The sequence below is a fragment of the Stegostoma tigrinum genome, chromosome 28 (genome assembly GCF_030684315.1).
Source record: "Stegostoma tigrinum isolate sSteTig4 chromosome 28, sSteTig4.hap1, whole genome shotgun sequence".
Taxonomy (NCBI): Eukaryota; Metazoa; Chordata; class Chondrichthyes; order Orectolobiformes; family Stegostomatidae; genus Stegostoma; species Stegostoma tigrinum.
The window spans coordinates 10793154-10809770 of NC_081381.1; the positions used below are offsets into that span (position 1 = coordinate 10793154).

A 16617-nucleotide genomic window follows, 5' to 3' on the forward strand; every position below is an offset into this window, starting at 1 on the left:
TGATGTTTCTCGTCTGCACCCTTCTTCAGAAAAACCAGGAAGTCTGATGCATTGGCTGTCTGCTCCTTTTATAAATATTACAGCAAAATGTCTGCATTGGCTAAAATATCAGGCTTTTAAAATATTACTTCTTTCAGAGAACTCTGGGAATATTTAATTGGTTAAAAAAGCTTGATGCTATGCAAAGATTAACATTAGTTTTCCTGGGTGGAATTTCAGCAGTTATTATAAAACCACACAGCATTTTAGGAAAAGATAACCTATTTGCATCTCAGAAACAAGGTACAGCTTTTTCATGTATTTTTTAAAATGATTGGAAATAAGGGCACATCCTCTTCAGTATGGGCACTCATTTCCAGGCTAATGCATCTCTTGAACTCCCAGGGTGTAATATATTTTGAAATGATTTTAAACGCAGGATTCAAGTTCAGAACTGAAGAGCATTCAACCACAGATTTGAGTTTGTGCTGTCTGACAGGAGGCCAGTAAAGTTCTGAAACACTTACTACTGTGAAATTTTCCTAGAAAAGTAAATTCATAAATAACCTCAAAGGTAAATGTTCAAAAGTTAAATTCTAATTGAGAATTATATTAAGGAATTATAAAGCTGTAACATAGTGAACAAGCGTTTAAAGTTATTTCTCAGGATCTTTTCAGTGCTCACCTGAAAAGGAGAGGGGCTACGAGAAATCATCAGGAATCAAACCAGCAAGTCATATCTTATGCACCCGCTATGTATTTAATTAGGTCACTGTTAATGTGGGTTATCTAGTGGGTAAAACTTACTCACAAAACTTAATAAAAGGCTTTTGATAACATTCCACATCTGAGGCTTTTCAAAAGGCTAAGACAATGAATTTAACTATAATTTAGTGGATTGGTCACTAATTTGCTAATGTAGTGATAAAGTTCTGTGCAGTGAACACCTAATAATGTAGGGCTTGTTTCACATTAATGACATAAAGAAAAAATTCCAAAATGATTCTTGATGACTGACTGTATTGGGATTAGAACATTTAGGTGTTTTGTTTTAAACTGGAGCAGACATGATGGCCTGGAGGGACTTTTTCGGTGCTGTAGATCTCTGATCATCATAAATTTGCTGATGATACCATTTATGAGCAGGGAGACACACAGCATTCAAAATATATTGGAAATTATTTAAGGAAATAGGCAAGGCAGGGCAGACAAGGCTATCTTAATTATTGTAAATTCAACTTTATGTACATAAAGAGCAAAACAGGATTTTTAAACACACAATGAATGTGCTCCAGTCGTGAAATATTGATTTGATGTTGATTATTTTGATTAAATGTGTCCAGTCTGTATGAACGTCTTGTCAACCTCACTTTGCATCAAGCAGATGGTTGAGGTCATTAGAATGTTGTGTGACTCATTAGAAAGTCCACATTTGGAGCACTGCAACCTGGCTCTCCATTTTGGTTAACAAAGTGTGGAGCTGGATGAACACAGCAGGCCAAGCAGCATCTCAGGAGCACAAAAGCTGACGTTTCGGGCCCCGACCCTCCTTCAGAGCTCTCAGATGAAGGGTCTAGGCCCGAAACGTCAGCTTTTGTGCTCCTGAGATGCTGCTGGGCCTGCTGTGTTCATCCAGCCTCATACTTTGTTATCTTGGATTCTCCAGCATCTGCAGTTCCCATTATCTCCTCCATTTTGGTTTCCTCCTTTGCTCTTCTGTAGAGGTTTTGAACAGTTTCCCCATAATGAACTCTATCCTGGTAATAACAGGATGGGTCTTTTGTTGTTACACAGTAACTGGGCCTATCAATGGGACATGCGAGAGCCTGACTGACCACATGGTACTTAGCCAAAAGTGTCCTTTTTAGTTTCCTCAGTTGGAGGCACTGTCCACATTCAATGTTACCTTGGAGACAGCGAGATTACTTTTCAGAACCTGACGGCTGCCCTAATCTGGAATCAGTCAGACCACGAGGGCTGGCAAAGGAACGCCGGCTTCTAACTGGTGACACTTGGAATTAAACTGACCACAGTGTGAGTGCCATACTCAACCATCTTTTCATGCTGTTATTAAAACCTCTAATTCTATCTCCCAAATATTGTCCTCCTCCTGCTGGATCCCTAACTGGTAACTTTCTCACTTTCAGACTTGACTATTTTCCTTAAACTTGGTCATGGAGACATTGAGAAGTCATTGCTCAATTCCTTGCTCACATTAAATCTCATCCCATTAACCATCAACCTGTGCTAACTGCTTGACCCTATGATAACAAAATGTTTTGTTTCAAAATGTTCAAATCGCTCCACAACCTCCAAGTCTCAGAGATAGTAGATGCTGGAGAATCTGAGGTAATAAGTTGTAGAGCTGGATGAATACAACAGGCCAAACAGCATCAGAGGAGCAGGAAGGCTGACTTTTCGATCTGGATCCTTCTTCAGAAAATGGTTTTTCTGAAGAAGGGTCTAGACCCGAAACGTCAGCTTTCCTGCTTCTCTGATGCCGCTTGGCCTGTTGTGTTCATCCAGTTCTACCCCTTGTTGTCTCCTTAAGTCTGCAATCTCTGTTAGCCCCTCAGCCCTCATGATGTCTTCGATCTGTTGTGTAAGGACTTTAGGACCATGGAGCAGCATCGTGATGATATAATGGAGTTGCTCCTCACAGGGCATAAGTAGCACCGTAGAGTGGAGTTAAGGAAACAGAGTGAAATGTATGGGCAGCGAGGCAGAAGGCTAAAATCTAAATGTGTGATTGTTAGAAACCTGTGCAGAGAAGCATATGGAGTAGATCAACTGGCATTAGGCAGTTGAATTTATGGAGTAGTCTTTATATAAAGTGATAACAAGGTTAGAGTTTGGTATGTCTCTAAATACCATGTTCGGAGTATTTAGTCATGCTGGATAATGGATGGTGTTGTAAAAAAATCTAAATCTGAAGATAGTTCTTGATGTCGTCTTCTCCTTGACCAGTCTGTCTTGAACCCGAGCACCTGGATGTGATATAAAACCACATTCCTCCAACCCTGACCTTCTGAACATCCTGATTTTAATCACCCCACTATTTGTGGGCACTCCAACAGCTGCCTTGACCCTATCCCCTTGACCTCTCTCCCTAAACCTCCTGCATCTCACTTCTGGAAGATTCTCCTGAAAACTTTTGACCAAACTTTCGACTGTTTGCCCCATGTCACTCAGTGCAGCTCAGTGTCAGATGTCATCCTAGATTTTCCACCGTGAGGTGCTTTTGTGATGTTTGTTTAGTTCAGGATGCAATAAAAATGAATTGTTGTCAGTCTGTGCCTCCTATACTTGCAAAATAAATTCATTTAGCAATTGCTGAATTGTCAGCACGCCCTGTTACAGTTGAAAAGGACGTTGGTGAGGCCACGTTGGAGTACTGTGTATAGTTCTAGTCACCCTGCTGTAGGAAGGACATTATTAGTTTGTAGGGAATGCAGAAAAGATTTAAAAGAATGTTATCGAGTCTGGACGGCTTGAATAGTGAAGAGAGGCTGGATAGGCTGGGACATTTTTTCACTGGAACATAGGTTGAGGGGTGACCTTGTAGAAGTTTGTAAAATCATGAGAGGCATTGATAATTTGAACAGCCTTTTCTCTAGGGTGGGGGGAGTTCAAAAGTAGAAGGCATATTTTTAAGGCGAGAGGAGAAAGATTTAAAAGGGACCTCGGGCAACTTTTTCACACAGAGTGGTGCGTGTTCGGAATGAACTGCCAGAGGATGTGGTAACAGCATTTTAAGATATTTGGACAGGAAAGGTTCAGAGGTATATGGGCCAAACACAGGCAAATGGGACTAGTTCAGTTGAGGAAATCTATTTGGCATGGACGAGTTGGGCCAAAGGGTCTGTTTCCGTGCTTTATGATTCTGACTCAATGACTATTAATGCACTGGAGGAAGTTTAAAAGAAAAACAACTCGGGGAATTCATCGTGGCTGCGGCCTGGCACTCCAGAGCCACATGTGGTTTTTAATTAGTTGTGTAGCCCAATCCTGACCCATAGTTATCAAACCTCTTCTATGTGAATTAATAGCTTGTTTCGCTTTGCTGATCCTGTATTAATACTGTACTTGTGAGAGATGATCATTCAATTAATCTTTGTAAACCTTTCCATGTTGGAATGTGTTCTGTTGTCTGTTATTGGCATTTATGCAGCAAGCATCAAGATGTTTCATTTTTGAAATGTACAAAGAAAGTCCTTTCCTGCGTTAAGTCTGCCAATTCCTGATCTAGGCTTTCCACCACACAGAAATTTCCAGAACTGCGCATGTTTTCATTGGAGCAAAAGCAATAGGAATTTGTGGAGATGGTGTAAAGGCAGACCCATGAGAGATCTGAATACCATATTTCCCTGTAGAAAAGTAGCCTTCCTCATTGTCATATTTTCTCATTTTTAGCCAAACAATGGCAGGTTGACGTTTTTACATGAAACATGTCAGAAGTGTTGCAAGATCCTCCTTTCCTATTGCCTCACAGTTAGTTTCCAGGTGTCCAGATGTTTGCACTGACCCCACACTCAAGGAGACAAAGGTATTTTGATATCCGACATTGATATGTGCAGACACAGGAGCTGAACAGTCACTTTCAGGGCTATGCAATGCCACTGATTCTATCAAGTAGATATTTATTGGATCAAGTTTGACTTCAGCGGGGACAGTCAATGGAGGTGCTGGGTCGACCTATACACAAGATCGACCAGTACCTGAGTAAATATGGTAAGAAGCTAGTTATCTAACTTGCAATATGATTTAAAAGCAAGTAGACACAAGTATTTACTTCAGTTTTGCATGTATGTGTTCCTGACAGAGCCTTGGATAGAATTCCAAGGAGAAAGGTTGTTTGTTTAGCTTTTACATTTTATAAATTTGGATGCAAGTTTATTTAATTAAATTTCAGCCACTGATTTCACAGCAGTAGTTGCTGTCCCAGAGGCAGCTCCTTCAATTTCATTGGGAAGCCTCATGGTGCAGTGAGGAGAATTGCCTGAAAGAAATTTTAACTCTGAATGGGTTTTCATTTTAAAAAAAATAGGCATTCAGAATGTCACAATTTGCAAACTGGCTTTTAGCTCATACAGTTTAACATGCTTCTAGAACTATTCAGGACAAATAATACATGGAGCATGTTTCTAGAGATTTAATGGCACATTAGTGTACACAGCCAGATGTACTGGGAAAAGCTGCCCCTGTGCATGCTCACTGCTGTGACCTGTTTGTGTATCTCAGCTCAACAGTTAATGAATGGTAAAGGAGCCTGGGGCTAAAACTGTGCTCAAGATGTTGAGGACTAGAGGAGGGGAGCAGTATAGGCTGGGACAGAAGGACTGACTATATGGTTTAAGCAGTAGTACTAGCTGTTTGCTGCTGAACTGAATTGTGAAGGTAGTGTCTACGGACAGTGAACTGCCCTCCAAATCCTGAAGCAAATGATTCACAAAAGCTTTACATACATAGAACATTACAGCACAGTACAGGCCCTTCGGCCCTCGATGTTGTGCCGACCTGTCATACCGATCTCAAGCCCATCTAACCTACACTCTTCCATGTATGTCCATATGCTTATCCAGTGACGACTTAAATGTACCTAAAGTTTGCGAATCTACTACCGTTGCAGGCAAAGCGTTCCATTCCCTTACTACTCTGAGTAAAGAAACTACCTCTGATATCAAGGGGGCGTGATGAGTTTAGTAGGTAGGAGATGGGGATGGGGCTTAAGGTGGGAGGAACGATAAGTTAGGGAGATGGGGACGAGCTGGACTGGTTTTGGGATGTAGTGGGGGAGGGGACGAACTGGGCTGGTTGTGGAATGCAGTGGGGGAAGGGGAGATTTTGAAGCTTGTGAAGTCCACATTGATACCATTTGGCTGCAGGGTTCCCAAGCGGAATATGAGTTGCTGTTCCTGCAACCTTCAGTTGGCATCATTTGTGGCACTGCAGGCGGCCCAGGATGGACATGTCGTCTGAGGAATGGGAGGGGGAATTGAAATGGTTCACGACTGGGAGGTAAAAAGAGGGGAAAAACATCGGGTGTGGTGGGGCCCACTTCCTACAGACAAAGGGGGTGGCCATGGGTACCCGCATGGGCCCAAGCTATGCCTGGCCTCTTTGTAGATTACAAGCAACAATCCCTCTTCCACACCTACACTGGCCCTAAACCCCACCTCTTCCTCCGTTACATTGATGACGGTATCGGTGCCGCCTCACGCTCCCAAGAGGAGCTCGAACAGTTCATCCACTTCACCAACACCTTCTACCCCAACTTCAAGTTCAACTGGACCCTCTCTAATATTTCTGTCTCCTTTCTGGCCCCCCTCTGTCTCAATCTCCAGCAACCACCTAGAAATAGATATCCATTTCCAGTCCACCGACTCCCACAGCTACCTAGAATACACTTCCTCCCACCCACCTTCCTGCAAAAATTCCATCCCTATTCCCAATTCATTCGCCTCTGCCTCATCTGCTCCCAGGATGAGGTGTTCCACTCCCGTACATCTCAGATGTCCTCATTTTTCAAGGACCGCAACATCTTTCTCCCCCACCGCGTGCCCCCCCCCACCCAAACTCAGTGGTCGAGAACACCCTCAACCATGTCTCACGCATTTCCCACAAATCATCCCTCACACCCCATCCCCGCAATAACCACCAAAACAGAATCCCCCTCATCCTCACATACAACCCCACCAACCTCCAACGCATCATCCTTTGACACTTCCTCCATCTGCAATCCGACCCAACCACCAAAGACATTTTTCCATCCCCACCCTTGCATGCCTTCCGGAGAGACCACTCTCTCCGTGACTCCCTTGTCCGCTCCACACTCCCCTCCAACCCCACCACACCCGGCACCTTCCCCTGCAACCGCAGGAAGTGCTACACCTGCCCCCACACCACCTCCCTCACTCCCATCCCAGGCCCCACGAAGACTTTCCACATTAAGCAGTTGTTCACCTGCACATCTGCCAATGCGGTATACTATATCCATTGTACCTGGTGTGGCCTCTTGTACATCGGAGAAACCAAGTGGAGGCTTGGGGACCACTTCGCAGACACCTACTCTTGGTTCACACTAAAATATTGCACCTCCCAGTCACCAACCATTTCAATTCCCCCTTCCATTCCTCAGACGACATGTCTATTATGGGCCTCCTGCAGTGCCACAATGATGCCACCCGAAGGTTGCAGAAACAGCAACTCATATTCCACTTGGGAACCCTGGAGCTCAATGGTATCAATGTAGACTTCTCAAGCTTTAAAATCTCCCCCTTCCCCCACTGCATCCAAAAACCAGCCCAGCTCGTCCCCACCTCCCCTAAGCTGTCCTTCCTTGTCCTTCCTCCCACCTATCCCCCCCGCCCCCTCCTCAAGTCCCATCCCGCCCCCTTGACCTGTCCATCCTCCGTGGACTGACCTATCCCCTCCCTACCTCCCCACCTACACTTCCCTTTACTGGCTCCATCCCCGCCTCTTTGACCTGTCTGCCTCCTCTCCTCTGTTCATCTTCGATCCACCTCCCCCTGTCTCCCTATTTATTTCAGAACCCCCTTCCCATCCCCCATTTCTGAAGAAGGGTCTAGGCCCGAAATGTCAGCTTTCCTGCTCCTAAGATGCTGCTTGTCCTGCTGTGTTCATCCAGCTCTACACCTTGTTATCTCAGGAGATGGGGCAATGTTGTTTTCCCTCTGAAGTCCTGAGTCTTTGTAACTGTCTCTGTCTGAAAAGGTGAAGCAGTGTGTTTGAATATTTTTAGATATTTTGTAATCAGCCTGTTCTGAGATGTTGTTACCTGGGTCTACTGGCTCAGAATTAGGAGCACTACCACTGTAGCCCAAGAACTCTCCTGAATATTTGTAAGGTGGAGAACAGATCCTCAATAAGCAGGGGGTGGAAGGTAATCATGTTAGACAGGAATGTGGATTGATGGTTACAAGTAGGTCAGCTGTGATTGCTCTGTTTGTAGCCTATAATCTGCTTTTCCAGGGCTGAGAGTGATTGGTTTTCTCTTGCCTCTTTGGCATAGGGTACAGGGGAAATTAAACTTGTGCTTGTGTAAGTGGATGGGATAGTGTGCAGTGAATGTTGGGTGTGTGTGGGGGTGATCGAGTTTTAGTCGTTCACTTTAATCTGGCTACAACTTGACAAATGGCCTCCTGTTGCTGCTGTGTGTTTTTGTTTAGAGATACAGGAAAGGCTGTGGTTTTAATCTGGATGTGAGCATGGTGCAGATGTTGGAGGGTTTGGTCTCTCGGTCTGTGTGTTTTGCTGCAGGGACTGATGTTCCCTGTGAGATCCCGAGGACTATACTCGTGGCAAGAAGCAATGTTGCTGGGTTGAAGCCGAACCAACTGATTTCCAAGACTCCAACAATCTCTCTTGACTGGGCTGTGCCACAATAGGCATCGTGTTCAGTCAGTGAAACTGAGTGTTCCTCACTCCTGGTTCACCCAAACATTGAAATGGGAAAATTATCAACTACTCCCATCATTTGTTGATAGGCAGCTGGAGCTCTGTCTCATTGGGAATTTGGAGTTATGAATCTGATGTTTAATGACCTTCTTCATGGCTTGGGCTTCCTGAATATTTATTTACAAAAGAAAAGTTGGTTTTGCATAGAAAGCTCACAGAGGAATCAGTTGGTGTTGATCTGAATTAACTCAGTCTTTCTGTTACAAAAAGCTTCATTGACTAGAATCCCATGAGAGGGTTTTTTTGGTCTGGAGAAGGTGCTGTCAACATCAAAGAAAAGGTCAGCCATTGGGCAGCTTTTTATTCCTTCCCACCAAAAGGACGTGCTTCAATGATAATCACTCATTATCACCTTCAGAACTTGTTAAACTGCTTCAACGACAATGAATTGCTTTTGAAATGCAGTTTCTGTTGTTATTTCAGTGAGTCTCCTTTTCTATTTTCACCCTTGCACTCGCTGACCTACATTTAACAGTTGGTTGAGAAACATCTCCATTTTAAAACTGCCATCCTGTATCCTACCTCTCCCATGGCCTCATCCCCAGCCATTTCTGTAATCTCCACCCATCTCAAACTTTCTCCCGAACATCCCCCTTCTGGCCAGTTGCGTGTTCCCAATTTTAAACAAAGAAACAAAGAAACCTACAACACAGGAATAGGCCCTTTGGCCCTCCAAGCCTGCGCCGATCAAGATCCTCTGTCTAACCTGTCATCTATTTTCTAACGGTCTGTGTCCATTTGCTCCCTGCTCATCCATGTACCTGTCCGGATACATCTTAAAAGACACTAACGTGTCTGCGTCTACCACCTCCGCTGGCAACGCGTTCCAGGCACCCACCACCCTCTGTGTAAAGAACTTTCCACGCACATCTCCCTTAAACTTTCCTCCTCTCACTTTGAACTCATGACCCCTAGTAATTGAGTCCCCCACTCTGGGGAAAAAGCATTTTGCTATCCACCCTGTCTATACCCCTCATGATTTTGTAGACCTCAATCAGGTTCCCCCCTCAATCTCCGTCTTTCTAATGAAAATAATCCTAATCTATTCAACCTCTCTTCATAGCTAGCACCCTCCATACCAGGCAACATCCTGGTGAACCTCCTCTGCACCCTCTCCAAAGCATCCACATCCTTTTGGTAATGTGGCGACCAGAACTGTACACAGTTCTCCAAACGTGACCAAACCAAATCCCTATACAACTGCAATATGACCTGCCAACTCTTGTATCCAATACCCCGTCCAATGAAGGAAAGCATGCCATATGCCTTCTTGACCACCCTATTGACTTGCGTTGTCACCTTCAGGGAACAATGGACCCGAACACCCAGATCTCTCTGTTCATCAATTTTCCCTAGGACTTTTCCATTTACTGTAAAGTTCGCCCTTGAATTTGAACTTCCAAAATGCATCACCTCGCATTTGCCCGGATTGAACTCCATCTGCCATTTATCTGCCCAACTCTCCAGTCTATCTATATTCTGCTGTAATCTCTGACAGTCCCCCTCACTATCTGCTAGTCCACCAATCTTAGTGTCATCTGCAAACTTGCTGATCAGACCACCTACACCTTCCTCCAGATCATTTATATATATCACAAACAACAGTGGTCCCAGCACAGATCCCTGTGGAACGCCACTGGTCACAGGTCTCCAATTTGAGAAACTCCCTTCTACTACTACCCTCTGTCTTCTGTTGCCCAGCCAGTTTTTTTTTATCCATCTAGCTAGCACATCCTGGACCCCATGTGTCTTCACTTTCTCCAGCAGCCTGCCATGGGGAATCTTATCAAACGCCTTACTGAAGTCCATGTATATGACATCTACAGCCTTTGCCTTATCAGTCAACTTTGTCACGTCCTCAAAGAATTCTATTAAGTTGGTAAGACATGACCTTCCCTGTACAAAACCATGTTGCCTATCACTGATAAGCCCATTTTCTTGCAAATGGGAATAGATCCTATCCCTCAGTATCTTCTCCAGTAGCTTCCCTACCACTGACATCAGGCTCACAGGTTGATAATTACCTGGATTATCCTTGCTACCCTTCTTAAACAAGGGGACAACATTAGCAAGTCTCCAGTCCTCTGGGACCACACCCATGTCTAAGGACACTGCAAAGATATCTGTTAGGGCCCCGGCTATTTCCTCTCTCGCTTCCCTCAGTAACCTGGGATAGATCCCATCCAGACCTGGGGACTTGCCCACCTTAATGTCTTTTAGGATACTTAACACTTCCTCCTTCCCAATGTCAACTTGACCTAGACTAAGCAAACAGCTATTCCTAACCTCAACATCCGTCATGTCCCTCTCCTTGGTGAATACCGATGCAAAGTACTCGTTAAGAATCTCACCCATTTTCTCTGACTCAGTGCATAACTTTCCTTCTTTGTCCTTAAGCGGGCCAATCCTTTCTCTAGTTACCCTCTTGCTCATTATATATGAATAAAAGGCTTTGGGATTTTCCTTAACCATGTTTGCCAGCAATATCTCATGTCCTCTCTTAGCCCTCTTAATCCCTCGTTTCAGATTCGCTCTACATTCCCGATATTCTTGCAAAGCTTCGTCAGTCTTCAGTCGCCTAGACCTCATGTATGCTTCCTTTTTTCTCTTGGCTAGTCTCACAATTTCACCTGTCATCCATGGTTCCCTAATCTTGCCTTTTCTATTTCTCATTTTCACAGGAACATGTCTCTCCTGCATACTAATCAACCTCTCCTTAAAAGCCTCCCACGTATCAAATGTGGATTTACCTTCAAACAGTTTCTCCCAATCTACATTCCTCAGATCTTGCCGGTAGTCGGCCTTCCCCCAGTTTAGTACTCTTCCTTTCGGACCACTCCTATCCTTGTCCATGAGTATTGTAAAGCTTACGGAATTGTGGTCGTTATTTCCAAAGTAGTTCCCTACTGTAATATCAACCACCTGGCTGGGTTCATTCCCCAACACCAGGTCCAGTATGGCCCCTTCCCGAGTTGGACTACATACATACTGCTCCAGAAAACCCTCCTGGACACACCTTACAAATTCTGCTCCATCTTGACCCCTAACACTGAGTGAATCCCAGTCAATGTTGGGAAAATTTAAATCTCCCATCACCACCACCCTGTTTCTCCGACACCTTTCCATTATCTGTTTACATATTTGTACCTCTATCTCACGCTCGCTGTTGGGAGGCCTGTAGTACAGCCCCAGCATTGTACTGCATCCTTCCTATTTCTGAATTCTACCCATATTGCCTCACTGCTTGAGTCCTCCATGGGGCCCTCCTTTAGTGCGGCTGTGATATCGTCTTTGACTAGTAATGCAACTCCTCCACCCCTTTTACCTCCCTCTCTATCCCACCTGAAACATCGATATCCTGGGACAACTAGTTGCCAATCATGCCCTTCCCTCAAACAAGTCTCAGTAATAGCAATAACATCATACTTACAGGTACCGATCCAAGTCCTAAGCTCATCTGCCTTGTCTACTACACTTCTCACATTGAAGCAAATGCACCTCAGACCACCTGTCCCTTTAGTCGCTCCATCATTGATAGCTGTGCTTTTGATTACCAATGCCCTAAGTTCAAATTGCCTCATCTGCTCTCTTTGTGCTGCCCCTTCTGTGCCCACTCCTTCCCCTGTCCCAACCCTTTCCAGAGCAGTATTTCAGCTGGTTTCCAATTCCCGTGGGTCACTGCAAAAGGAATTGAGAAAGATTTGGTTTGGTGAAAACCTTTTGGTTTGTGTTTTTAGAACAAAGCTTGAAGTTGTTAAGTAACGTTGCATTGTGGTTGTGAGCCTGTTTTTGTGTTGTCTTGTTGCAGCGTACGCACAGATTCAGCCGCATCAGTTAATGCACCAACAACAGCAACAGCTTCAGTTACAGCAGCAACAACAGAAACACCTGCAGCATCAGTTTGTCCTTCAGCAGCAGCAGCTTCAGCACCGACACCAGCAGACCCAGCCCCAGCAGACCCAGCTCATCCACACCAGCACCCAGCTCCAGCCACTGCCAGCACAGCAGCCCCAGAGTGTGGCTGTACAGCCCAGTGCCCAGACCCAGGCCAGCGTGCATCCTCAGGCACAGCACTGTCAGACTGTTGTCCAGCAGAAACATCAGGCCCTGCACCTTCAGGGGGCTCACCCCCCGAGCCCGGTCCTGCAGCCCGTCACTCAGGCCCAGCAGAGTTTGCAGTCAGGCTCCCAGCCCAACCAGCCGGATGGCCTGCTCAACAGTCATGGACAGACTCACCAAACGCACCAGCACCAACTGGCACCGCAAACCACTGCAGTAAATCTCCAAATCCAGCCAGCCGCACACGTGGTAAGTTACACTTCCATTCTGGACTTTGGGTTCGTTCGTTTCTTTCGTTCGTTTGTTCATTTCTCTCTTTCTCGTGCTCTTCAACCCCCCCCCCCCCCCCCCCCCCCACGCTTCCACCCTGGGTACCACCTGTTACATTTATATAGCTCTTCCACAGCTGCTCTGGATTCTGGGATAGCGTTACCTTCATTCCTGGCTTCTGTCACTTTCACACTCCCCAGCAAAAGAAAACGCTAAAAACTTATAAATTCCTAATGAAACAATCTCTTGTTGGAAATGACTAATAATCACTTTCCTTGTTCATTCCTATTCTTGTTCTTGAGAGGATATGGCTCCTTTTTTAATAAGGACATATTAGCTTTTAATTTTCTCCTTCCTTTGAAAGCAACGATTCTCTGCCCCAGTGTGTAATCCCAGGGGCCAATACCTTACAGATCTTTCACAAATGATGATTCTTTTATGTATTCACCTACCTCTTAGAAGAAGAGTTGAAAGTTTGCAGGTTAAGCTGACAAAGATGTGCAGGTTAGGTGGATTGCTAAATTACACATGGTATTCAGGATGTATAGGTTAGTTGCATTAGCTGTGGGAAATGCAGTGTTACGGGGATAGGGTGAATCTGTGTGGGACGCTCTTCAGAGGCTCAGTGTGAACTTGTTGGACCAAATGGCCTGTTTCTGCACTGTAGGGATTCTATTTATTCTGTTCTTAGTGAGTGACGGTTATGGTCAAAAATCTGACTGACTCCCACACACAGTCTTGCCAGTTACTGTCCCCTTTGGATTCTGTACTTAACAGTTTGGTGTGTTGGATTTAGAGGAGATGTTTCCACTTATGGTGGGAACTGGGACCTGATCATGGGTTTGCCAGGACACTGCGAAGTTTGGGAAGAAATTGTGGGGTCCCTAGCAGAGATATTTGTATCTCTTCAGCCACTGGCAAGATACCAGAAGACTGGAGGGTGGCTAATCTCAGCATCGTTATTTGAGAAAGGCTGCAAGGAAAAGCCAGGGAACTACAAATCAGTGAGCCTGATATCCGTGGTGGGTAAGTTATTGGAGGGGATTCTGAGAGACAGGATTTACATGTATTTGGAAAGGCAGAGACTAATTAGGGATGGTTGGCAAAGCTTTGTGCATGGTAAGTCATGTCTGAAATTTTGAGTTTTTTGAAGAGATGACCAAGAAGCTAGGTGAAGGCAAAGCAGCAGATATTGTCTACATTGACTTTAGCAAGAACTTCAGGGTTCCACATGGTGGACTGGATCGTAAAGTTAGATCACATGGGATCCAGGGAGACTGAACCAATGAATACAAAATTGGCTTAACGGTAGGTGACAGAGAGTGGTGGTAGAGGATAGTTGTTCAAACTGGATGCCCCTGACCAGCGGTGTGCCACAGGGATTGGTGCTGGGTCCACTATCATTCATCATTATATAATGGATGAGAATATAGGTAACATGGTTAGTAAATTTGTGGATGACACCAAAATTGGTGGTGTGGTGGACAGTGAAGAAGGTTGTATAAGATTACAACCGAATCTTGATCAACTGGACCCGTGGGCTAAAGAATAACAGATGATGTTCAATTGAGATAAATGTGAGATGCTACATTTTTTTGTAAGACAAACCAGGGCACGACTTCTACAGTTAGAGGTAGGGACCTCGTGAGTGTTGTCGAACAGAGAGACCTTCAAATTCAGGTTCCTACTTCCTTGAAAGTGGCATCACAAGTAGACAGTGGTCAAGAAGGCATTTGGCATGCTTACACCCATTGGTCAGAGCATTGAGTACGGCAGATGGGACATCATGTTGCGGCAGTGTAAGACATTGGTAAGGCTACATATGGAGTACTGCATGTGATTCTGGTCGCCCTGCCACAGGCAGGATATTATTAATCTGGAAAGGATTGCAGAAAGACTAACAAGGATGTGACTGAGACTGCAAGATTGAGTTATAAGGAGAGGCTGCATAGGCTGGGACTTTGCTCCCTAGAGCATAGAAGGTTGAGGGGCGACCTTATAGTTGTCTATCAAGACATGAGAGGTATAGATAAACTAAATAGCCGATGCCTTTTCCTTAAGATGGGGGAGTCCAAAACTAGAAGGCACAGGTTTAAGGCAAGAGGGAAAAGATATGAGGGACCTGAGGGACAACTTTTTAACACAGGGTTGGTGCATATATTCAATGAACTGCCAGAGGAAGAGGTAGAGGTGGGTACAATTACGACATTTAAAAGGGATCTGGATGGGTATATAAACAAGAGATAACAAGGCGTAGAGCTGGATGAACACAGCAGGCCGAGCAAGAAAGCTTTTGTGCTCCTCCGATGCTGCTCAGTCTGCTGTGTTCATCCAGCTCTACACCTTGTTATCTCGGATTCTCCAGCATCTGCAGCTCCTACTATCTCTGGTATATGAATAAGAGGGGTTTAGAGGGATGCAAACCAAATGCTGGCAAATGGGATTAGTTCCATTCAGGAAACTTGGTTGGCACAGATAAGTTGGGCCGTTGGGCCGAAGAGCCTGTTTTTGTGCTGTATGACTTTGATTATGACCAAAAGTGGGGCCCATTGATAGAAGATGGCCACTGATAAAATAGGGAGTTCAGAAGAGATATTGTGCCCAGAGTGGTGTAATTTCTTTTTATTTTACTTCATTTGTGGGATGTAGGCGTTGCTGTTTGGGCCAGCATTTCTTGCCCATCCCTAGTTGCCCTTGAGAAGGTGGTGGTAGTGATTGCCACGACTGAATGGCTTGCTAGGCCACTTCAGAGGGCAATTGAGAGTCAACCACATTGCTGTGGGTCTGGAGTCACATATAAGCCAGACCAGGTAAGAGTGGCAGTTTTCCTTCCCTGAAGGACATTTGTGATCAGGTGGGTTTTTCTGACAATCACCAATGGTTTTGATTGTCATCAATGGATTCCTAATTCCAAATTCTAATTCAAATTCCATCATCTGTGGCAGGATTCGAACCTGAGTTCACTGTGTCCATGTGGACGCATTTCAGGGGGCAACTGGATAAACCTGAAGGGGAAGAAGGAATTCATTGCCACAGAGCTGTACAGGCCAAGTCATTGAGTGACAGAGAGGTTATTTATTGTTAGGGGGATCAACAGTTACATGCAGAAGGCAGGAGAACGTAGTTTAGGAACCTGTCTGCTATGTTCAAATGGTTGAGCAGGCTTGATGGGCTGAATGACCTAATTCTGCACCTATATCTTATGGCCTTGCAGGGAAAGAAATAGATGGTAAATAGGTGGGAAGAAATCTGGTTGCGAAAAGAGGAGGCTAAATATCAGTATGGACCCAGTGAGCCAAATGACCTGTGTCTGTGTACAATGAGAATTGATCGACTTTTGCTGTAAAGGCTTCCCCACTGTGATTGGCCTCCCTAGACCCAGTGGAAGGCAGAGCAATTAACAGCAATCAACTGTAGCCGGCTTAAACAGACATTAAAAGATGCAGGTGCTGGAAACCTGAAACAAAAGCAGAAATTCAGCAGGTCCAGCAGCATTTATGGAAAGAAAGTAGAGTGCTGCAGTGACCCTCCTTGAACACTGGAACTCCTGCCTGATGAGCACCTCTCTCTTCCAAAGAATACAGCCATCTGTTGTACATCTACAATTATTCCTTGCTGAGGTAATTAATTCAACGACAAACTTTCCTGGGATTGTGGATCTTTGGAACATCAGCTGATGTTTCTTGCTTCTGAAGTACATTTTTTTTTGTTGGCTGTCCATGAGCAAACTATGGTATGGGTGACTTTCGCTTGAACCTTTTTTTAGCCAAGTGTATGGCTTGGTCCATCTGGTGGCAGCTCCCAGTATTACCTCATGATTAAATGCTTTTG

General features: G+C 44.9%; 1 protein-coding gene across 15 annotated transcripts in view; it reads left to right on the forward strand.

The window, feature by feature from the left end:
- The window catches only part of LOC125466567 (polyhomeotic-like protein 2), a 271012-nt gene that overhangs the window by 207936 nt on the left and 46459 nt on the right, over positions 1–16617 (forward strand). For 14 of the 15 annotated variants that reach the window (XM_048561185.2, XM_059638020.1, XM_048561186.2 and 11 more), the window contains one exon: positions 12266–12765. The exons of the other annotated variant lie outside the window; for it this stretch is intronic. In XM_048561185.2, coding sequence (XP_048417142.1) covers positions 12266–12765 — 500 coding nt within the window. The remainder of the gene's footprint in view (positions 1–12265; positions 12766–16617) is intronic. 15 annotated transcript variants of the gene reach the window in all.